Genomic DNA, 25,055 nt, shown 5'->3' with positions numbered 1-25,055 from the left:
TATCAGCAACTGATCCATATCTCGCTGTATTTTTTGCCAGTCTTCTACACTCTTCGTACCATTATAATGTTAAACATATTATCATATGTTATTGTAATATTCATACAACTGCACAAAATTTAATGCATATGAGTTTTTATTTGATTATAAATGCAAACCTTGTACTCCTGAAAAATCAGCCATTTTACATTTGCAGTCCAACAGGAATGGAGTGAATATTTTTCTCGGTGTTACCTGCCAATCTTCCATTGAAGCTTAATGTTACATAAATGATGCATTGCATCTGTACCCCCTAAATGCTAGAATTTAATTTGCTTTAAATTGTGGTTTTCCACAAGAAAAAAATTCCACTCTAAAAATTGGCAGGTTCAAAATTGTCCTGAAACTTCTGAAATCAGTCCTTGGTTGGGTTTTTGGAAGTTTCCAGTCAAAATCAAGGGACGTTGCAACATCATCAAATTCCTCAGTGCTGTCTGCATTTGGTAAAGTGGCTTTCTGTATTCTTTGCTAAAGTCCATTTCCTGCAACAACTCAGATGGATGACACTCTTCTGCAGAGAGTAGTAATGGAGGGCCCAGGTGAGTGTGTTGACCCTTGTATGGGATGTTGTATCTCAGTGTAAAATGCACTATAATGTACCCTAGGGGTTTTAAAACAATTATTTTTAAGAGAGTTAGTCTTCTCTTTCAATGGTGAATCCTGGCTATAGATATTTGTTTTTCTTTTTTGGCCAGTGATCAAAGCATTTGGCATTAAACTGGGCAAATCTGATGATGTGTGATTCAGTCGAGTAGAGTTATGTTCATATACAACAGACAGTTTGCAGTCATTTGTTACTGGCAGGTTCCAAGTGGATAAAACAACTTTTTTTGTGCATTCATGTTCACTGATGCAATATTGTACCTGTGCAGTATTCCTGGATGAATGATTAGTTCTCCTAGTCTATTCTTTCTACAGAACAGTGTAGCACAGTACAGGCCCTTTGGTCCACAATGTTCTGCTAACTTTGTAACCCATTGATCTAACCCTTCCCTACTACGTAGCCCTCCATTTTTCTTTCATCCATGTGCCTAAGAGCCTCTTAAATATCTGTGTATCTGCCTCTATAACCACCCCTAGCAGAGTGTTCCACACGTCTACTATAAACCTACCTCTGACATTGCTACTATACTTACCTCCAATCACCTTGAATTTATGCCCCTTCGTATTAGCCATTTCTGACCTGGCTGAAAAGGAAGCTCTCTTGCTACCCACCTGATCTATGCTTCTTATCACCTTGTGCAGCTCTGTATAGTCACCTCTCATCCTTCTTCACGTCAAAGCGAAAAGCCTTAGCTCATAAAACATGCTCTGTAGTCCAGGCAGCATTCTGATGAATGTCCTGTGTAAACATTTAGGGATTTATCTGAATACCTTTTAAAATGCTTCTGAAGAATCCGCTGTTTTCCAGACAGTTGATGCTGGAGATCTGAGTTAAACAGAATGCTACAAGAACTCAGCAGGACAGGCTGCATCCGTGGAGAGAAAAGCTGCCAACGTTTCAAGTCTATGACCCTTCATCAGAACTGGGAATGAGAGAAGTACCAGTTAATTTTCAGTAGGAAAGAAAATGATTGGGGGGATGTGAAGAACTAAGGGAATGATTGTGAAAGGATCCACCAAACTACCTTAATGACAAGAGCCACAAAAACATTAGCGCACACAAAATGCTAATGGGACTCAGCAGGTCAGGCAACATCTATGGAAGTGAATAAACAGTCTCAAACAAAAGAAAATCTGCAGATGCTGGAAATCAAAGTAATACACACAAAATGCTGGAGGTACTCAGCAGGCCAGGCAGCCTCTATGGAAAAGAGTAAACAGTTGACGTTTTGGACTGAGGCCCTTCATCAGTACTGCAGAGGAAGGGAGAAGAACAATAAGAGGGTGAGGAGTGCAAGATGGCAGATGATAGGTGGGACAGTGTAAGGGAAAAATGTGTGGATGGTTAAGGGAGCAAGTGAAATGTGGTAGTAGTTGCCTCAGTTCTTCCCGTTCTCCATTTTGGCTTTCCTCACACCCCTTTTTTCCCTCACCTCTCTCTGCTTCCCCTTCTTCTTTCCTTTGTCCCATAGTCCACTGTCATCTTCGATCAGATTCCTTCTTCAGCCCTTTACCCTTTCCACCTATCACCTCCCAGTTTTTCACTTTATCCCACCTTTCCCCTCACCTGTCAGCTTGTACTCCTTCCCCTTCCCCAACAGCTTATTCTGACTTGTTTCCCCTTCCTTTCCAGTCATGATGGAGGGCCTTGGCCTGAAACATAAACTGTTTATTTCTCTCCATAGATTCTGCCTGACATGCTGAGTTCCTCCGGGATTTTGTGTGTGTTACTTTGGATTTCCAGCATCTGCAGATCTCGTCTTTATGATTCACTAAAACATTAAGTAATTTGGTCTTTGTAATGTCTAATTAGCAAGGTGGTGGGACCTACCTCTACAAGTAGGAGAAGAAAAACAGGCATTGTGATATGCACTCAGTGACCACTTTATTAAGTACACCTGTATACTCCTGCTTGTTAATGCAAATATCTAATCAGCTAATCATTTGCCAGCAACTGAATGCAGACATGGTCAAGAAGTTCAGTTGTTCAGACCAAACATCGGAATGTAGAAGAAATGTGATCTGAGTGACCTGACTGTGGAATAATTGCTGGTACTGGATGGGTTGGTTTTAGTATTTTAGAAACTGCTAATCTGGAATTTTATTGCACGGTAGTCTAGAATTTCCAGAGAATAGTGCTAGAAACAAGAAAACATCCAGAGAGTGTCGTCCTGTGGGTGAAAACGCCTTGTTAATGAGAGAGGCCAGAGGAGAATGGGCAGGCTGGTTCAAGTTGCCAGGAAGGTGACAGTAACTCAGATAACCTTGAGATACAACAGTGGCATGCAGAAGAGCGTCTCTGAACACACAACACATCGAACCTTGAAGTGGATGTGCTACAGCAGCAAAAGTCCACATATAGCAGGAGGTTTCTTTATAAGCCATTCCTTTACCTAATAAAATGGCCACTTAATGTAAAAACAGCAAATGAGAAATACTAAAAAAAAAACTAAGCAGCTCAGGCTGCGTTGCAGGAAGAGAAACATTTCAGATCTGTGTGAAACCACTCTTGATTTTTTGCCAGCAACCTTAAATCTGTATCCCCTAGCCGGTGGAAAGAATTTCTCTCTGTTGGATTCAACTCGAAGGGGCTTTGGAGCCTGCTGCAGTTTTGTTCCTAAAGAAACTGCTGATGTAGTATTGATGTTGCCTCTGGACTTTCCATTGATTCCTTTCACTCCTGGGAAATGAGCAAATGCAGATCACACATTTAGAAAAGGACTTCTCAATAGAGCAAAGGGAAATCCCATGAAAATACTGAGTATTCGCATCATTGCTTTATTTCAAATATCATCTGTCAGATTTTCATTGTTTAATGGTTCTGAAATAAGTCCATAAGGCGATAAGACATATGAGCAGAATTAGGCCATTTGGTCCATCAAATCTACTCTGCCATTTCATCATGGCTGATTTGTTACCCCTCTCACACCCATTCTCCTGCATTCTGCCAAAAACCTTTGACACCCTTACTAATCAACAACCCATCAACCTCTACTTTAAATATATCCCACTCTTGGAGAAGGTTAAAAGGTCAGATGTCATGGATGAAAGGTCTGTGCTGTGCTATACTATCCTATGTTCTGTTATGTCATTAATGCAACAGATTGCTTTGATTTCGAATGCACTGTTTGAAAGGGTGGTCGGTACAGATTAAATCACTGAGTGAGTATTGTTTCTCAAATATTTATTCAATTAAGTGCAGGCCGAGGAGGTTGAAGGAAGTGGTGCTGTTTGGTTAGTTTCCCATGTAACACAGGTATTATTAATGGAATGACTCATGATTCTGAGATCCAACACGTGACCAACTGTCTTGGCAACTCTCAGGTCGTTGGCATTTATTTGGAAGAGAAACTAATATAATGGCAATAGGGAAAATTATCTCTTCCTTTCCCTTAAACCTTTAGTCAAAGAATTGCTTGCGTTGGTGACCGTTTAGCTGTTGGTCATTCTCATACAGCTTACTGAAAGTGGCCGCACAGGTTGATAGGGTGGTTATGAAGGCAGATGGCATGCTTGCCCTGGTTAATTGAGGCATTGAGTTCAAATGTCAGGAAGTTGTGTTGCAGCTTTATTAATCTCTAGTTAGGCCACTTTGGCCTACAGTTGCATACAGTTCTGATTGCCTCATTATTAGAAGGATGTCAGGGCTTAGGAAAGGGTGCAAACAAGGTTTATCAGGATATTACCTGCATTGGAGGGCATCTGCGATATTAAGAGATTGGACAAACTTGAGCTTTCTCTGGAGTGGTAGAGTCTGAGCGGAGATCTGATAAGAGGTTTATAAGATTGAGGGACATTGACAGACAGCATCTTTTTCCCAGGATTGAAATGTCTAATTACTGAGGGCATGCATTTAAGGTGAGAGAAGGTAATTTCAAAGGAGATGTGAGGGGCAAGTTTTTTTTACAGAGTGGTGTGTGCCTGAAATGTGCTGCCTGGGGTGGTGGTAGGGGCAGAAACATTAAGGACTTTTAAAAGGCGTCTAGATAGGCACATGAATGTGAGGCAAACTAAAGAATATGGACTTGGTGGAAGAGATTAGATTAGTTGGCCATTTGATTACTAATTTAATTGGTTCAGCACAACATTGTGGGCCGAAGGGTCTGTTCCTGTGCTGTACTGTTCTGTACTCTATGTTCTAGTTACTGGGGCATTCTCATAGAAATCCCCATGAATCTCTTCACAGATAGTAATTGTGGGTCTCAGACGCTAATGATGCTGCAACTCCTATCCCAGGGAGTTGTCAGGTTGCTTGAGAGAAACCAAAAACCATCTTCTGGCCACTGCCTAGTTTGGTGCAGCATCCTCTCACACTGTATGAAAACTACAGATGGTCGGTAGAGAAAGGAAAGTAGCTGCAGTCTACCATCACTGCACGACTTGTATGTGTCCAGGACAACCAGGAAAAATAATAGTGTTACCAACCACCAAGCAACCTGCCTTTTTCAAGTGCTTCCTTCTAGAAAACACCATAGGGCTATTTTTTTTTAAAGTCTTAATGCCATCTTAAAAGTTCCTTTTGCCATCTGATCAACCATGTTAGTTTGCCCTCCCTCCCCCAACCATTAGATTGTACTGTAGATACTTGAAACTACTTTTTATAATGCTGTTATATTGTAAATACATGCTGGTATTTATTTATTTATATATAGTTTATTCCATATCTGTATTTTAACCTCTAACTTGATTAGTTTCTTTTACTTTTAAATTTTTTTTTGCATTGCATATCACAACCTGCAGAATACACTGCAGCAAATTCCTAATACAGGACATGTATGTGGTGAATAAAGTTGATTCTTGAGACCTTCAACATTAATTTCTCTTGATATTATTCTCATTGTTGTCTTTGGTTAGGAACCTGATTGGAGGTGATAGAGTGGATCCACTACCTTATTGTTCTCCTTTTTTTTTGCGCTATTTATTTATTTTGTAATTTATAGCAATTTTTTGTCTTTGCACTGTATTGCTGCAGTTAAACAGAAAATTTCATGTCATAGGCAATAGTGATGTTGGATCCCGGTGACTGTGTGGTCCAGAAGTTTAGAAGTCAAGGATGTTCAAAGTTCAATGTAAATTTATTATCAAAGTACTGTACATATATGTCACCTTGAGATTAATTTTCTTGCAGGCATTCATAGTGAATACAAAGAAACAAAATATTAATAAATAAGGGCTCATCTTATGCGTATTGCTTAAAAGTGATTTGATAGTTAGTGGGATCAGTTCAGTGTTGGGTTGAGTGATGTTATCCAGTCTGGCTCAAGAGCCGAGTGATTGAGGTGTAATAACTGTTCCTGAACCTGGTGGGGTGGGCCTTGAGGCTCCGGGTATCTACTTCCTTATTGCTTACAGGTGTTTACTTGTTGCATGGGCAGAGAATGAACAAGGTCAAGAACACAGAACAAAGTCGTCATGATTGTTTTAATCCAAAACGAACTCTGACAAAAAAGATAACAACATTCCAATGATAACAATTAACCTATAAAATAGCAAGCTTCAGGCGGCGTGACTCCTGCTGCGGGAGGAGAAAAGTAATAAGCTTCTAGAGAATACAGAAGCAGCTGTACTACAATTACTGGAAAATTCCCTAAACAACTACACATATATGCAGAGGTGATAATAATACAAGCAAGCATAGAAATGCTAAACTACAGAAAAAATTCTAGAAAAGTAACAATTTTGCACCCTAATCCAACAGTGCTAATAAACCTGATTCCTGACATAATACCTTTGCAGTTTCTCAGATTCTGTAACAATGACATTGCCATCCTAAGTGACTCATGACCAGGAGATGATAATTCTAAGAAAACAGTCTTGGGTACACTCTGTTCTAGAAGAGCAAGCGTGAGCAGTCTTCATTGGTTGGGTTTTGCGTCACAGCTGAACTAACCGGACATCTCGGCAACCCTGTAGAGATGTATGATGCACATGACCTCAGGCTCCCTCACCTGGAGCAAGTACTCTACAGTCACTAGCATATTTACCCCGATCATGAAAGCTATTGATGCAGACAAAGCTCACAGATCCTAAGCTCAGTGCAATCTGGTCAATAAGACTGGGTCCAAAGAGTTTCTCAGTCCTCTGTAGCTGATTACCTGTTGGAGTGGATCTATCTGGAAGACATGGGAAATGGTTCAGTTGTGTTGCCTCCACTCCAGCCTAGCTTCAGTCATTGAGCTACATACAAAATGGTGCTTGGCTGGAGTCATGGAATCACAGCACAATAACAGGCCTCTTGGCCCATCTAGTTAATGCTGAACTGCTATTTAGCTTAGTCCCATGGATTTGCACCTGGACATTAGCCCATACACGTACTTATACAAACTTCTCTTAACTGTTAGAGTCAAACCCACATTCGTCACTTCCACTGGCAGCTTATTCACGCTCACACCACTTTGTAAGTGAAGAAGAACCTCCCTCAGTTTCCCCTTAAATATTTCACCTTTCACCCTTAACCTGTGATCTTCAGTTTAGCCTCACCCAACCGTGGTGGAAAAAGCCTGATTGCATTTACCCCATGATCACAGTGAATGGCGGTGCTGGCTCGAAGGGCCGAATGGCCTACTCCTGCACCTATTGCCTATTGTCTAATTTTGTATATCTCAATCAAATTTCCCCTCATTCTCCTACACTCTATAGAATAATGTGTGTCCGACAGAGTGATCAGCAGCACTGGGGCTCCACAGGCGACTGTCTTGTCTCCCTTTCTCTTCACCATTTACACCTCGGACTTCAACTACTGCACAGAGTCTTGTCATATTTGGGAGTTTTCGGATGACTCTGCCATAGTTGGATGCATCAGCAAGGGAGATGAGGCTGAGTACAGGGCTATGGTAGGAAACTTCGTCACATGGTGTGAGCAGAATTATCTGCAGCTTAATGTGAAAAAGACTAAGGAGCTGGTGGTAGACCTGAGGAGGGCTAAGGCATCTCTCGGTTTTTCTGCACTACCTTACTTGCCATTTTTCTATTTTCTATTTATGATTTATAATTTAAATTTTTAATATTTACTATCGATTTGTTATCCAGGGAGCGGGAAGCACAGAATCAAATATCGCTATGTTGATTGTATGTTCTAGTATCAATTGTTTGGCGACTATAAAGTATAAAGTAAATCTTTGGTGCGTTCTGTCCAGCATTTGACTTACAATGTCCAGTGACTTTATATCTATTTGCACCGTTGTTGGGTGCCAGAAATTCCAACTCATTCCAATGCTTGCATTTTTGTTAAAACTTGTTATTTACCAGGGTTAGAAATGAACTTAATATGTCCTGCCTCTTCCATTCCTATCTCCCGCCCACTTCATTCTCCATATCTTGCTTCACTGTTGATTATTTGTCTTGGATGACATAATTTCAGAAAAAAATCCCTCAACTAAGTGAACTTCTAGCCACATTGCATATGTGAAGACCAATTTTCCATCGCTAGTTCTTCAAACATCAGTGGGCTGTCCAGACTTCTGAGAAACTAGTATTTCTCTGTTGCTTATTTTTTTTAAAGCAGGGGAAAAAGTCCAAATTACAGACCAAAACAGGAATTGTATGACTGGATATTCTAGCCAAAGGAAGGAGTCAGTTTATGTAAATTGTGTTATAAAATATCTTCCAAGGCTTGCTTGGTCTAAAGTTTGTAAGTGACATACTCTCAGTTGAGGGCTGGAATTAGAAGAGAAACCTTCCAACTGTTGTGGGCTGTATTAAAGGTGGTGATGAATCAGCATACAGGAGGGAGACTGAAAATGTGGCTGAGTGGTGTAATAACAGTAGCCTCTCATTCAATGTCAATAAGGCCATGGAACTGATAGTGGACTTAGTTAGAGGAAAACCAGAGGTCTGTGAGGCTCAGCGTTGGAGAGGGTCAGTAACTTAAATTCCTGGATGTTACTATTACAGAAGACCTGACCTGGACCCATCGTATGAATATATTTGCGAAGGAAGCACAACAGCACCTCTACTTCCTTAGGTGTCTGTGGAGATTCGGCACGTCATCGAAAACCATGGCAAGCTTCTAAGGATGTGTGGTGGAAGGTGTGGTGACTGGCTGCATTATGACCTGGTATGGGAATACCAATGCCTGAGCAGAAAAATCCTACAAAAGGTAGTGTATTCGGCCCAGCACCCGAGTAAAACCCTCTCAACCATTGAGCACATCTACATGAAATGTTGCCATATAAAAGCAGCATCCATCATCAAAGATCCTCAGCACCCAGGCCATGCTCTTTTCTCGCTGCTGCCATCAGGTAGAAGGTACAAGAGCCTCAGGCCTTGCACCACCAGCTTCAAGAATAATTACTACCCCTCAACCATCAGGCTCTTGAGCAAAAGGTGATGACTATGCTCTTTTAAGGACTCATTTGTCTTGTTATTTCATGGTCATTATTTATTGTTATTTATTATCTGCATTTGGACAGTTTGTTTACAGTTTGTCGATCTTGTTTACAGTGACTATTCTATGGATTTGCTAAGTATGCCTGCAATAAAGAATCTCAGTGTTGTATATGGTGATATGTATGTACTCTGATAGTAAATTATACTTCTAACTTCCTGCTGGTATGCTCCCCTCTCTGCACAAAGTTGGCTGGTTGTCCAGGAACAATGCAGACCTCCCATGCATGATATAAGTTGAGTTAAAAAAAGACAGGGTAAGCTTTTGGATGTCTGCTCAAACATCTTTTCCTTTTGGTTCATTGTTTTTGTCAAATTGCACTCGTGCATCACTTTGAGGTGATTAAGTATGTGAAAGCATAGTTGTTATTACTCCCCCCCCCACCCCCCCACTTGGTCTCTTCATCATCAAGGACCCCCACCACTAAGGCCTTGCTCTCTTCTCATTACTGCTATCAGGAAGAAGGTACAGGAACCTCAGGACCAACACCACCAGGTTCAGAAACAGTTATTACCCTTTCACCATCAGGCTCTGGAACCAGAGGGAATAACTTTATTAGTTCCATCACTGAACTATTCCCACAACCTATGGGCGCGCTTTCAAGGACTCTTCATCTCATGTTCTCGATATTTATTGATTATTATTTTGTATTTGCGCAGTTTGTTGCTTTCCGCACATTGGTTGTCTGTCTGTCCGATTGGGCACAGTCCTTAATTGATTCTATTATGTTTCTTGGATTCACTGAGTATGCTTGCAGGGAAACAAATCTCGGGGTTTATACGTATGTATTTTGAAAATAAATTTACTTTGAACTTTGAATTTTTGAAGGTATCAGCTGCCAACTTGTACTCTTTCCCCTCCTCCTGTCTTATTCTGTTTCTACCCATTTCCCTCTCTGTCCTGATGAAAGAACCTCGGCCCAAAATGTTGACTATTTATTCCTCTCCACAGATGCTGCCTGACCTGCTGAGTTCCTCCAGCATTTTATCTGTGTTGCTTTGGGTTTCCAGCATCTGTAGAATCTCTTGTATTTATGGTTGTCATTACTTTGCTGTCCTTTTCAGCTAAATTTAGTGGGTGACGCAGTAGCAATTAACACAACTCTTTACCGCATTGGCTGTAAGCTCAAAGTCAAATTCCTGCCATGTCTGTAAGGAGTTTGTATGTTCTTCCTGTGACTGTGCAGACTTCTCGGTTCTCGAGGTGCTCCAGCTTCCTCCCACGTTGCAAGTGACGAATAGTTAGGGTTATTGAGATGATGGTGGTGGAAGTGTGGTGATACTTAAGGACTGCTGCTGGCTCAATCCTTGCTTATTTGAATTGACACAAACAGTGCTTTTTACTGTATGTTTTGATGTACACGTGACAAATAAAGCTAATCTTTATATTTATGATGGTGGGATTAAATTCTCCCTTACTGTTGCTTTTACGTTCGCAACAGTGTGAGCCTGTCTAATTTGATGTCATTAGAGAAGGCACATGGGTGCTCGGAGGAAGAATTGTCAAATTCATTAGACAGTGGTCCACTAGTGCACCATCATTTTTGAAAAAAACAGATGGCATTTTCATTTGCTTTTGGATCTAGCTGGCAGGTTTGCAATGTGTTCTGTTAGTTACAACAGGGGTCCCCAACCTTTTTTGCACCGCGGACCAGTTTAATATTGACAATATTCTTGCGGACTGGCCGGCGGGGGGGGGGGGGCGGGGTTGTTCAAGTAGGGTTGCCAACTTTCTCACTCCCAAATAAGGGACAAAGGTAGCACTTGTGTTTACCCCAAGGAAGACTACCATGACCATGAAGCCTTGCGCGGGCACCTGTGTGCACATACATGACGTGCGCATGCATGTACGTGCTGATTTTTTTTTCCTACAAATCGGTTTTGGCTTAATCTTCCCGATTCTGTTAAGTGAAGCTACACTGTACATACATTATTTCTACTTTATATAGGCTGTGTATTTATCATATCATTCCTGCTTTTACTACATGTTAGTGTTATTTTAGGTTTTATGTGTTAGTTGGTATGATTTGGTAGGTTATTTCAAGTTCAACAGTGCGTGACAGGGAATGAGGAAAGGTGCAGCTGACTCATATCGTTTCATATTGCCAAATCATATCGTTTCTGCGCGGCCCAGTAGCACATGCTTTGTGGCCCAGTGGTTGGGGATCACTGAGTTACAACATTATCGGGTCAATATACCACCTAACCCCAAAAAAATTGCAAAAAAAGTTTTATGATCGTTTATTGTACTGTTCGATGTGGAGAACAACATATCAAAAGTTGGACAATTTTGACAAAGGGAAAGTCTCCAAAAATGACATCAAAAACAAGATGGCCACTAGCAGAGAAACGTCAAAAATCTGACTGATAACCATCAAATTGCAAGTTTTTTTAAACCTGATGTTCTAATGAATGCTCTTTTCACCAATGTTTTCAAATAACAATAGTTCCTGGAATGAAAGTTGCATTTATTTGTTCTGACGTCATGACACATAATATGCTATGTTATGGCTTCTCAGATGCAGTCTTGTTCATCATCCTCTTCTATCACTGGCTCGTTTGTCATATTGTCACAGTTGCCATCTTGGCAATGCCCACATGCACTGGTGCATTCCAGTCCATGCTTTCTGCAGGTATACTTTAGCATATTGCACCCTCCTGAACAGTTGCAGTGAATCATCTAAATAAGTACCTCTGGAGCAGGCCTTTTGTCTGTCATCACTGGAGTGAGTGTTTCCCCCTTCTACCCTCCATCCCCAGTCAGACGGCTCCATTTCATCACTACAGCTCATCCACTCCATAACCTGGTAGTAAGTCCGCAGGGAGTGAAATTTACAGGCTGAAGTGGTTGGTGGCAGTCTTTCAAGCATGACAAAAGTCTTAGCTCTCGCAACTTTCTTGCAGAGCATATTGCATCTGATAGATGCCAGGGAGTTGTTCTGGTTTCCATTGAACAACGCCACCATTGCCCCACAGCCATTGGTTTCCACAACATCCTGACTTTGCTTTGGTGAACAGGACGCTTTCGAACAGTCTCTGATTCCCTTTTCTTTCTTGATGATTGTTTGGAACCCTGACTTCTTTCCGATCTCAAATACTCTGGATGTTGAGTCGCATCCGGTAAAGGCATGGAGAAACAATAGATCATTACAAGCTGCTTCTCCGAGTATCTGCTTAAGGACCTTGATATTATAGGCATTTGATTTCACCATGTCCGAGTGGAAATAGAGTTCAGTGCAGTTTGTTACGACTACATGGTAGAGCAAGAGTACGAGGAGATCTGTGTCTTCTCCAGTGAGGGTGGTAGGTTTGAAAGCAGACATTGTGACGGCTGCTTTTGCGATCTCAACGTCGGCATCTCCTTCAGCTTGAATCACTTTGCAGCCTCTCTGTCGCAAACGTTCCATGATGAGCTGGATAATTACCTGTGTGTTTGCCTCATTCGACAAGAAGTCCTCCTTTTTTCCAACAAATTTTGTCGCCCCTGTAATGTTCACCTTGTTCGCATTCAAATTTCTACTTCGACACTGATGAGTACAGTCTTTTATGCTTGGCTCAACCCCATAACCATTAAACACTACAGTGGCTCTGGCATAGTGTTTGACAGTGAATGAGGCGTGGTCATCTGCAGTTGACGGTGCACCCCTCTGTCCATTTTAAGCGGTGCAGAAGTGATCCCCCATCTAGAACATAGTGATCTGTCACTAGGACTGTCTGAGTGACCGCATTGTCCGATTTGGAGGTGACGTAGTTCTTTATCGCTTCTGCCAGTTGTGGCTTATTCGGCTGGTGCAAGATGTTCTTTCCTTCAAACAAAGACATCGGATATGGACAGAGTTCATAGTTCATCACTTCATCTAGCCAGAAATCACCTGTCTGTGACACAGCTAGTAACCTCTGGAATAACAATGCTGGATCTGTGGTATGGTCTTCAGCAACTTTGACTGCCCTGCTGGATCCTAGTGTCTTGACCTTTGAACTCCTTTTGTGCGAATACGAGAAAATAGAGTGTCTGTCCATCTTCCTAACTATGTCATTTCCTATTCTGAACAGGTCATGTACATTGACGTACTCATTTGCATAAACCCCTGTGATGATGTTGCGCCATGATTTACCATCTGAAAATGGCGTGAAACAGTCCAGTTTTGCTGCCACTTTTTCAAGGTCAGCCTCATCCCTACTCGCTCTGGAGATGGACAACTCCTTATGTTGTTCACCTGTTGTGTAACTATCCGCGGTCAGTTCTTGCATGGCAAGGTTGTAAGAGGATGACAAAGTGGAAGACATCGTCCAAACTGCTCTCTGGTGCTCTGACATTCCACTTCCTTGTGTTAGGCCCCCTTGGCTTTTTAGTGAACGCATTAGTGTCTGTTCTATCACAAGATCAGAGCCAAGGCCAGTCCAGTATTGGCTGCTGCGTCTGATTACATGGAACCCAGACTGAAATTTCTAATGAACCTCAGGGTTGTCATCCTCCAATGCATGCATCTTCTGGAGATAGAGACGAGTCGACTTCGGATGGCCAGCGACCGCAATTATCAGTAAGAAAGCTGAGATGGCACTGAGATACATCTCCTATGACCCCATTCAATGGGCTACAACAAGTGCCCTAGCAATCCCTATCATGTGCTGGTAGTTGACCGACAGTGTGCTGGTTTTGGAGGTCCCTGCCAGTTCATCCTTTTTGAGAGTTACAGTTTTGTCAATCCTGCGAATGCAATCTGATTTCAACAACGACTCTAAGTCACTTGCGCCAGTCTCCATCAGCATGTACAGTCTCTCAAGTTCCTCCACTTGGTCTTGAAAACCAGCGTCATCCTCCATGATCCTCCATTTTATACCACAGTAATGGCACTACCATTGTTAGAAACAGTGAAATATAGCAAAATAAGACAGGTATGGGTCCTGCTGCATTGCTGCATTGCTCAATGCTGCATTGAGTCAACGTAGTAGTATTAGGAGTAGCATTGAACTAGTGTGGATAATTTCACTCACCTCAAAACTGAACTGATCACTGAACACCACCTATGAACTCACTTTCAAGGGGAGATTTGATAGAGATGTACAAATTATGAGGGGTATATATCCAAGCAGGGTTCTAGAGTTCGTGGGTTAAGGATGAAGGGTGAAATGTTTAAGGGGAGTATGAGACATGAGGGAGAGCTTCTCCACTCAGAGGGTGGTGAGAGATTAATGGTTTGGCATGGACTAGATGGGCCAATGAGTCTATTTCTGTGTTCTATGACTTTTCAACTCGTGTTCTTGGTGTTAATTTCTTGCTTTTACTTTTTTGTATTTGAACATTTTGTTGTCTTTTTCAGATTGATTGCTTGTCAATCTTTGTAGTTTTTCATTGATTCTATTGTAGTTCTGTTCTACTGTGAATACCTGCACGAAAATGAATCTCAGGGTAGTATATGGTAACATATACTCACTAATAATAAATTTGCTTCGAACTTTGACATCCCAAACTTTCTGCACAGTTATTCTGCAACTAGGTGGAGTCAGTCTTAGTATACTTATTGGCCATTTTATTATCTATACGAGTACACCTACTCATTGTGCAAATACATTGGTCAGCCGATCATGTAGCAGGAAATCAATGTATAAAAGCATGCAGCCATGGTCAGAAGGTTCAGTTATTGTTCAGACTGAACATCAGAAATGCGGAAGACGTGATCTAAGTGACTTTGACTGTGGAATGATTGTTGGTGCTAGACAGGATGGTTTGAGTATCTGTGAAACTGCTGATCTCCCAGGATTTTCGTTCACAACAGCCTCTAGAGTTTTACAGAGAGTGGTGTGAAAAACAAAGCAATCCAATGAGTGGCAGTTCTGTGGGCGAAAATGTCTTGTTAGTGAGAGAGGTCAGAGGAGAATGGTCAGACTGGTTCAAGCTGACAGGAAGGTAACAGTAACTCAGATAACTATGCTTTACAAACAGTGGTGAGCAGAAGAGCATCTCTGAATGCACAACATGTCAAGCCTTGAAGTGGATGGGCTACAGCAACAGAAGACCACACTGGGTTCCACTCCTGTACCTCAAAGTGGCCACTGAGTATATAGGTACTTCGATAATAAATTTACTTTGAACTTTGACATCTGGCATCTCAAACATTCTGCAGTTTTTCTGTAACCAGGTAGAGACAGTCTAGCTATATAAAGAAAGGTGGGCTGGCATAATTTTGCCAAGCATGCTTACACCTTCAGTCTGCTGGAGTTACAAACATCATCCTTCTGGAGGTCTCTGCTGTTCTACTGATAGGTGCATCACAGTGAAGCCAGTTGGACAGGAAGTGTTGTAACAATGCCTAGGGGACCTCCTCTCATTCTCTTCCCCCAGTGTGAGCAGAGCAGGATATGTTTTGGTTCGAGATGGCTCTGAAAAAGAAATGGCAGGCACACCAACAAAAATTCGGGTATGGTTGTTCTATACACTCCTAAGGAGTTTGCATCATGTTTAAACCAGAACACGGTGATTGTTGAGCATTTCAGTCATGTACTTTCTTGACGACTCTTCATATAAAAATCTTTGACATAAGAAAAGAGAATTTTCAGTAGATCTCTGCCTTTAAAACAGACTGAAGGGGAAATATTAGATTTTCATAGAAAGAAGCATCTTATTTCTAGTTAAAGAGTTTGTCATGATTTTCCTGTGACATTAAAACAAATTAGAATTATTTTGAACTATTATTGGTCTTGAAGGGAATGATTATGACTTTATGGTGATTTAATAACATCAGTTGTTCCCTGTTAGTACTTTTCAGGAAATTGCAACAACTTTGAACGTTTTCTTGCTTAAGCCGTGAGTGCTGTCAACAAGGCTTGTTATTGAAGCTGACAACACTTACTTGATGCTCTGTGAAGCACTTGATTTAATGACCTATCCTCATTTTTAAACTTCCAGAAAATTCCTCAGTCCTTTGTTTACCAAGTAAAATTGTTCAAAACCCACCTTGGATCAACTGAGAATGAACTCAATGGACTTGCATTCCAATGGCTTGAGAGGCCATCTCTTGAAACACGTAAATTACTCAAGAGTGCTGACAGAATAGTGCTGGTTGAAATACCTGGAGCTTGAAGTTCTAGATAGAGGACCCAAGCTTGATCATTTATTATTTTTTATTTTTATTTATTTAGAGATACAGTACAGTAACAGGCCCTTCTGGGCCAGCAAGCCCATATTGTCCATTTGAATGACCAATTAACCGACTAACCTATGTGCCTTTAAATTGTGGAGGGAAACTAGAGGACCCAGAGAAAACCCATACGATCAAAGGGAGAGTGTACAAATTTCTTACAATTGGAATTGATGCTGTAATAGTCTTACTGTATGTGCAATGTATTTAGAAGTGAGGTGTGGAGAAATTGTCTTACAGAGATGGTTATTATGTTTGGAATTTTCAACTCTGGAAGGCTGTGGATGCTTTGTTGTTGAGTATATTGAAGTTGGGATCCATAATTATATGGGATCACAGGTTCTGCGGAGACAATGAGATTAGGCTGGAAAGTGGAGATGAAATGGCAGAACAGGGTGAAGTGGCTGCATTTTCCAGTTCTTTATATTCTGGTAGAGTTGTTCATCTCATGGAACAGTCTTTAGTGATGTCTTGGGTGTGAACACTCATGGCCCTATGTTTATTAGGTACCCATAATATATTTTGGCTTGTCTACAAAATAAGAGCTGGGCAAATAACATCGGTATTCTAATTTGGGGAATTGAAATCAAACAGTTTTGTTTTAAACCATTGTCATCTAGTGTGCTGTTCTATTCTAGAACCTTGGCGGTTTGTAGTTTGTGCTCCATGTCAGTCATTAGGATGCCGTATAGTGAATATAGTGAAGTTATATGGATCAGAATGTTGGACAATATCTAGTAACATGAGGAAACTAATTGAAGCAGCAGAGATGTGGTTTTTGAGGAGGATGCAAAGAATATCATGGACGAAACGAATATCTAACAAGGATGTCATGAACAGAGCAAGCACAAAAAGAGAAATAATGTATGAGATCATGAAAAGGCAACGTAACTTCATTGGAACAACACACATCAAAGTTGCTGGTGAACGCAGCATCTCTAGGAGAAGGTACAGTCGACGTTTCGGGCCGAGACCCTTCGTCAGGACTAACTGAAGGAAGAGCTAGTAAGAGATTTGAAAGTGGGAGGGGGAGGGGGAGGGGGAGATCCAAAATGATAGGAGAAGACAGGAGGGGGAGGGATGGAGCCAAGAGCTGGACAAGTGATTGGCAAATGGGATCATAGGACAGGAGGCCCAGGGAGAAGGAAAAGGGGGGGGGAACCCAGAGGATGGGCAAGGGGTATAGTCAGAGGGACAGAGGGAGAAAAAGGAGAGAGAGAGAGAAAGAATATGTGTATATAAATAAATAACGGATGGGGTACGAGGGGGAGGTGGGGCATTAGCGGAAGTTAGAGAAGTCGATGTTCATGCCATCAGGTTGGAGGCTACTTCATTGGACAGGTGATTAGGAAAGAGGAGTTAGAATACGCAGTAATTATGGGAAAGATTGAAGGGAAGAAAACAAGAGGAAGACAAAGACAAATGATCACGGAGATAGCAGCCAGATAACTGGAAATGAATACTAATGAAATGATCCACTTGACCCGAAACAGGAGTGTGTGGGCTATGACAGTCAAGGCTCAATCTGGGCATGGCACCTGATGATGATGAAAGTGAAGTAGTTTATCACGCCTGATTTTCCCATCCAGTGAACCATTCACCGCAGGAACAGACATTGCCACTTGACTAAACCTACACGGATTCAGTTAAACAATGTCCAGAGTCCAAATGGCCATCTGGGGCAATGAATTCCACAAATTCACCATCCTTTGACTAAAGAAATTCCTCCTCATCTCTGTTCTAAAGGGATCCTTGTATTCTCAGGTTGTGCCCTCTGGTCCTAGACTCCGACTATAAGAAACATCCTCTCCACATCCTGGTAGAAGTATCTTACTACTTGCGAATTGTTCAAGTTTTTTGCCTTAGTAATTATGGCTTCTTGGATCTGATAGATTTATTTAAAGAAAGCAGAAACAACTTATCTTCCTGTGATGATCAGAGCTTTCCATTGTGACACCATACTATGATGCAGTGAGCTCTTGGTATCTGCTAACTCTGTTGTCACCTTTTATATCGAAGGATGCAGGGTATATTGAATGGCACTGGGCAACTTCCCATTCGGCACCCAGCCCTGTTTCTCTGATATCACTTGCTGAACTTCATTTGTAAAAGGCAGCAGACGTTGTATGTACTGGTCTTTAGCTAGACATTAAATTTCATCTTTTGGTTTTAGTCAGGAGATGGTGAATCTGTGGAATTCATTACCTCAGACAGCTGTGGTGGCCATGTCATTAGTATATTTAAAGTAGAGGTTGATAGGTTATTGATTAGTCATGGGGGGTTAAGAAGGATAGTAAATCAGCCATGATTGGTGGAGCAGACTTGATGGGCCATATGGCCTAATTCTGCTCCTAAATCTTATGGTCTTACGGTCAGATGGAAAGTTATACTGCACTTATTTCCTGAGTATAACTTACTAACTGACATGCCTTGGTTTCAAGAATTTTCTATCCATCTTGAGTAATCTAAAGGGCATGAATGTGTCCTTCTGCAGTGCATTATTGTATGTGAATATTAGTAAAAATTAAGAAGTCTGACAGTTTTAAACTTTTAGTAATGATGTGCTCTTGAAGTTTTTGGAGTGCAAAACTGTTTTGTTTCTGGTTAAAGAACTTGTTGAATATTTATGTAATATTTCCCAGAAAAGAAAACTTGTTATTCAATGTCTCTTCACTTCTGACCTTGGCCGTTTTTTCCCTCTGCATTGCCAAATAGCCAGAGAACTGATCTGTGGTAGTGGTTCCCAATAAACACCTCAATTGTTCGGACTTGGTAAAATGTGCCCATCCCTCCCATTAAAAGGGCCGGTGACATCATGGGTCACTTCTTCTCAAGCGATAGAGCTGTTGCTGGGATTCCTTAGCTTTGATCATCACTTTAGCCAGGGCAGTAGGCATGTGAAGAATTTTATTTATGAACATTTTAACTAAATTACTTAATCAAAGCCTCAAACCCCCTGTAATCATTGCCCATTTCACCCGGTTCCCAGTTCTTTTGGGAGCCAAGCACCACAGGTTGGGAGTGCTTGAATAAACGTTCTTGCATCACATTCTGAAACCACAAATTGTAACCCTGGACTATAGCCAGAGGACAAGAAATTGGCTCAGTATGGCGGGAATGTTGGTTTTCTAATGCAGTTTCCAACTGAGGTCCGATTTCCTATTAAGACAGAAACAAAACATCCAGTGACACAGATATTTTTGAATGTCTTGCCAAAGGTTATTTGTCAATCAAGATAACTATTTAAAAAAAGATATGAATTTTGCAATTAACTGCAGACATTTTTGTGAAAGATTGCACTGCCTAAATGTCTTTTCTATTAAACGAGTGACTGATGCACTTGGATCGGACGTGTAAGGTTTCAAACAAATGCAGCTGACTAAGATATCAGGATGTATTGATGAGTGGGTGGAAGGTGGAAGAATCAGATTAATTGTCACTACTTAGCTGATGTGAAACGCCATCCCCTTCTCGCAATTCCTCCGTCTCCGCCGCATCTGCTCTCAGGATGAGGCTTTTCATTCTAGGACGAGGGAGATGTCTTCATTTTTTAAAGAAAGGGGCTTCCCTTCCTCCACTATCAACTCTGCTCTTAAACGCATCTCCCCCATTTCACGTACATCGGCTCTCACTCCATCCTCCCACCACCCCACTAGGAATAGGGTTCCCCTGGTCCTCACCTACCACCCCACCAGCCTCCGGGTCCAACATATTATTCTCCGTAACTTCCGCCACCTCCAACGGGATCCCACCACTAAGCACATCTTTCCCTCCCCCCTCCTCTGCATTCCGCAGGGATCGCTCCCTACGCAACTCCCTTGTCCATTCGTCCCCCCCATCCCTCCCCACTGATCTCCCTCCTGGCACTTATTCGTGTAAGCGGAACAAGTGCTACACATGCCCTTACACTTCCTCCTTTACCACCACTCAGGGCGCCAAACAGTCCTTCCAGGTGAGGCAACACTTCACCTGTGAGTTGACTGGGGTGATATACTGCGTCCGGTGCTCCCGATGTGGCCTTTTATATATTGGCGAGACCCGACGCAGACTGGGAGACCGCTTTGCTGAACATCTACGCTCTGTCTGCCAGAGAAAGCAGGATCTCCCAGTGGCCACACATTTTAATTCCACATCCCATTCCCATTCTGACATGTTTATCCACGGCCTCCTCTACTGTAAAGATGAAGCCACACTCAGGTTGGAGGAACAACACCTTATATTCCGTCTGGGTAGCCTCCAACCTGATGGCATGAACATCGACTTCTCTAACTTCCGCTAAGGCCCCACCTCCCCCTCGTACCCCATCTGTTACTTATTTTTATGCACACATTCTTTCTCTCACTCTCCTTTTTCTCCCTCTGTCCCTCTGAATATACCTCCTGCCCATCCTCTAGGTCCCCCCCGCCCTTGTCTTTCTTCCCAGACCTCCTATCCCATGATCCTCTTGTATCCCCTTTTGCCAATCACCTGTCCAGCTCTTGGCTCTATCCCTCTCCCTCCTGTCTTCTCCTATCATTTTGCATCTCCCCCTCCCCCTCCAACTTTCAAATCCCTTACTCACTCTTCCTTCAGTTAGTCCTAACAAAGGGTCTCGGCCTGAAATGTCGACTGCACCTCTTCCTACAGATGCTGCCTGGCCTGCTGCGTTCACCAGCAACTTTGATGTGTGTTGCTTGAATTTCCAGCATCTGCAGAATTCCTGTTGTCTGATGTGAAATTTGCTGTTATTGCAGCAGCAGTACAGTGCAAAGACATAAATTTGCAATGAATTTTAAAAATAAATTGCAAAGAGAAGCACATATGGAATGCATTATATATAGAGAATACCAACTATATATTTCTATATAGGTTATAGAGCTTTAAAATTTTGAATGCCTCATTCATATACAATTAACCAGTGATCCAAATAGCTGTCACATGTTTGTCCACTAAAAAAAGTGATGGATGCAGCCCAGTCTATCACAGGCAAAGTCCTCCCAACTATTGAGCACATCTTAAACACAAAATACTCTGCAGATACTGGGGTCAAAGCATCACTAACAACACGCTGGAGGAACTCAGCAGGTTGGGCAGCATCCGTGGAAACGATCAGTCGACGTTTCGGGCCGGAACCCTTCGTCAGGACTGAAGAGGGAAGGGGCAGAGGCCCTATAAAGAAGGGGGGCGGGGTGGGAAGGAGAAGGCTGGTAGGTTCCAGGTGAAAAACCAATAAGGGGAAAGATAAAGGGGTGGGGGAGGGGAAGCAGGGAGGTGATAGGCAGGAAAAGTGAAGAAGGAATAGGGGAAAGCACAATGGGTAGTAGAAGGACGTGGAACCACGAGGGAGGTAGTAGGCAGAGCGAAACTGGAATGGGGAGGGAGGGGGAGGGAATTACCGGAAGTTGGAGAATTCAATGTTCATACCAAGGGGCTGGAGACTACCTAGATGATATATGAGATGTTGCTCCTCCAACCTGAGTTTGGCCTCATCATGGCAGTAGAGGAGGCCATGTATGGACATATCCGAATGGGAATGGGAAGCAGAGTTGAAGTGGGTGGCAACTCGGTGATCCTGTCTGTTGTGGTGGACGGAGTGGAGGTGCTCGACGAAGCGATCCCCCAGTCTGCATCGGGTTTCACCAATGTAGAGGAGGCTGCAATGGGAGTCCTCTTCAACCCTGACGAAGGGTTCCGGCCCGAAACATTGACTGATCGTTTCCACGGATGCTGCCCAACCTGTTGAGCACATCTGCAAGGAGCGCTACCACAAGAAAGCACCATTCGTCATCGAGAACCCCCCCACCATCCATCTAGGCCATGCTCTCTCCTCACTACTGTCAGCGGGACGGAGGTACAGGAGCCTCAGTTCCCATACCACCAGGTTCGGGAACACTTACTACCCTTCAACCTTGGGGCTCCAACATGGATAACTTCACTCACCTCAACACTGAGCTGATTCCACAACTGACAAACTCACTTTCAAGGACTCTGCAACTCATGTTCTCTACGTCTCTCCGTCTATTCTTCCACAGTTTGTCTTTTTTTTTGCACATTGGATGTTTTTCAGTCTTTGTGTGTAGTTTTTCATTAGGGAAATGAGCACTCAACATTTCGGGCCAAAACCCTTCATCAAGGTCTTCACCCACTGACTACCCATTTCCTTCCATAAGCATTTCTACCCCTATGTCATATGTTATGGGGTGAAAGCTGGAGTATGGGGTATAGAGGGATAATAAATCACTCATGATGGAATGGCGGAGCAGATTCAATGAGCTGAATTGGCCTAATTTTGCTTCAGTGTCTCATGGTCTAAATGCTGCTTAATCTGTGGTGTTCTTCCAGTATTTTTGCACGTGTTCTCCAGATTTCCAGCATCGTCAGTCTCTCTTGCTTCTCTGTGTTAGCATTTGCAAGGCTGAGGTTGTGTTGAATTGTTTACTAATCCTTTATTTTCTCTGTCCATGCAGGTATGGCCTCACAAGTTTTGGTTTGCCCACCACACTTCTATCAAACTCAGACAAGTGCCTTTTGTAGTGTGAAGAAGCTAAAAGTTGAGCCAAGCAGTTGTGTGTACCATGAAAGAACTTATCCACGGACTTACCTAAACGGACGGAACCTTGGGGTTGTCCACCCTGCTCACCTGGCCATCTCTTCCTTCCAGTTGAAGGACTCCGCCGGCAGAGCTCGCGGACAGAGCATCCTGGTGGCGGCGGGTGCGATTGCACTGGACCCACTGTGCGCCGCTGGGGTCACAGCAACGCAGCAGCCTCTGGCAGTGGTACCGCAGGGCGAGAGGCCAGGAGGCCGTCTGACCTCGCTAGAGAGCTACCAGCGATGTGGGCTGAAGAGAAAAAGTGAGGAGCTCGATAACCGAGGTAGCGCCATGCAGATTGTAGATGAGCTGCCAATAATGCCGGCAATGTTGCAGGCGGGTGTTGGGAACCCTGTTACTGTTGTGACCACTGCCCCTAAGCAGAACAGTGCAAGCGGAGATGGCGATTACCACCTGATGCAGCACGAGGTGCTGTGTTCGATGAAGAATACCTATGAGGTTCTTGACTTTCTGGGGCGTGGGACCTTTGGCCAGGTGGTAAAGTGTTGGAAGAGGGGTACGAATGAGATTGTGGCGATAAAGATCTTGAAAAACCACCCCTCGTATGCACGGCAGGGGCAAATCGAAGTCGGCATCTTAGCACAGTTGAGTAACGAAAACGCGGATGAGTTTAACTTTGTGCGTGCCTACGAGTGCTTTCAGCACCGGAATCATACGTGTTTGGTATTTGAGATGTTGGAACAGAATTTATATGACTTTTTAAAGCAGAACAAGTTTAGTCCCTTGCCCCTAAAAGTGATTAGGCCAATCTTGCAGCAAGTGGCCACTGCACTGAATAAACTGAAGAGCCTTGGTTTAATCCACGCGGACCTCAAACCAGAGAATATCATGCTGGTCGATCCCATTCGGCAGCCTTACCGGGTTAAAGTGATCGATTTTGGGTCAGCCAGCCATGTGTCCAAAGCCGTATGTTCGACGTATTTGCAGTCGCGGTATTACAGGTGAGTGCCAGTTCATCTGCGGAGGCACAGCCAGCGGAGTGAGGTGATGAGTTTTGGCAGAGGTTTTTTTTTACATCATGTGCTGTACACATTAACAAGAGGTTGTGAACTTGTCAATTTGGTTTTACGATACAGGGTATGTTTCCAATAGAAAGCTGAATTTAGTGGGGAATTTTGTGCAGCACTTGTTGGTGATAATGCATTTAACTATAGCTGTGCTTTTTTTTTATTATTGCAAGCTTCTACAGTAAATATTTTTCCTATTGTTTTTTTTTAAACTGTTGTATCTTTTAGATATGTTGAATATGAATTCCAGGACATTGGCTGGAGAATTTCTATTCATTTTTTTATTATTGCCTGCAGTAGACTTCTGCGAGGTGGCAAGACCATGAGACCATAAGACATAGGAGCAGAATTAGGTGATTCAGCCATCGAGTCTGCCCCGTCATTTCAACACAGTTGATTTATTATCCCTCTCAACCCCATTCTTCTGCTTTTCCCCTAAAACCTTTGACGCCCTCACTAATCAAGAACCCATTAACCTTCGTTTTAAATATACCCCCTGACTTGGTCTCCACAGCTGTCTGTGGCAATGAATTCCACAAATTCACCACCTCATCTCTGTTCTAAATGGACGTTACTCTGTTCTGATGCTGTGCCCATTGGTCCTAGACTCACCTATATAGGAAACAAGGATGTATTTCTATCTAAGATGATTGTGTGTTGGTGTCGTGCAGTCTGGAAGATCCTCAGTTTGTTTTTAAGAATTCATTTTGAAATCGGTAGAGTATAAAAGTAAGAATGTAATGCGGAGGCTTTATAAAGCATCGGTCAGACCACTGGAATAGTAACTAATCGTGGGTATTGGGATCTCAGAACAAGTCCATTACTAAATTTTTTGTCTGTGTAGCATTAGCTCATCTTAAAACAGCATAACAATTGGAGCAGAAATTTGATCTACAGTTCACGTGGAGTGGTTAGGTTCGTAGTGGTTAGCGCACTGCTTTGCAGTACCAGCAATCAATCATTGTGGTTCAATTCCCACCAGTGCCTAGGAGTTTGTATGTTGTCCCCATTAGTTTCATCCCACATTCCGGGTTGGGATTAGTAAGCTGTGGGCATGCTATGTTGGCGCTGGAAGCATGGCAGCACTTGCAGGATGCCAAGCACAATCCTCTCTGACTTGATTTGACGCAGACGATGCACTTCACTGAGGTTAAAACAAGGCAGCAACAATGTCTTTTACCCCCATAAAGTGGCAGATGTATAGTTTTGAATGGCAGCATTACTCAGTGTGTTTTGAGAAGGATGAAGGGGCTGGCCCTCATGGAGTCGTTTTCCCAGGAGTTGTTGATT

The 25,055-nt window shown here is 42.7% G+C and overlaps 1 protein-coding gene across 8 annotated transcripts in view; it reads left to right on the top strand.

Annotated features, from left to right (window-relative positions):
* The window catches only part of LOC134353567 (homeodomain-interacting protein kinase 3-like), a 251,827-nt gene that overhangs the window by 68,237 nt on the left and 158,535 nt on the right, over nucleotides 1–25,055 (top strand). For 7 of the 8 annotated variants that reach the window (XM_063061621.1, XM_063061618.1, XM_063061615.1 and 4 more), the window contains one exon: nucleotides 22,613–23,699. In XM_063061621.1, coding sequence (XP_062917691.1) covers nucleotides 22,615–23,699 — 1,085 coding nt within the window. In that variant the 5' untranslated portion in view covers nucleotides 22,613–22,614. Of the gene's footprint in view, nucleotides 1–8,535; nucleotides 8,741–22,612; nucleotides 23,700–25,055 lie in introns of all 8 variants that reach the window. The other variant, XM_063061617.1, reaches the window with a different exon arrangement.

Source organism: Mobula hypostoma, chromosome 11 (genome assembly GCF_963921235.1).
Source record: "Mobula hypostoma chromosome 11, sMobHyp1.1, whole genome shotgun sequence".
Taxonomy (NCBI): domain Eukaryota; kingdom Metazoa; phylum Chordata; class Chondrichthyes; order Myliobatiformes; family Myliobatidae; genus Mobula; species Mobula hypostoma.
The sequence above is the reverse complement of the archived record's forward strand: the minus strand, read 5'-3'. Positions and strand labels throughout refer to the sequence as shown.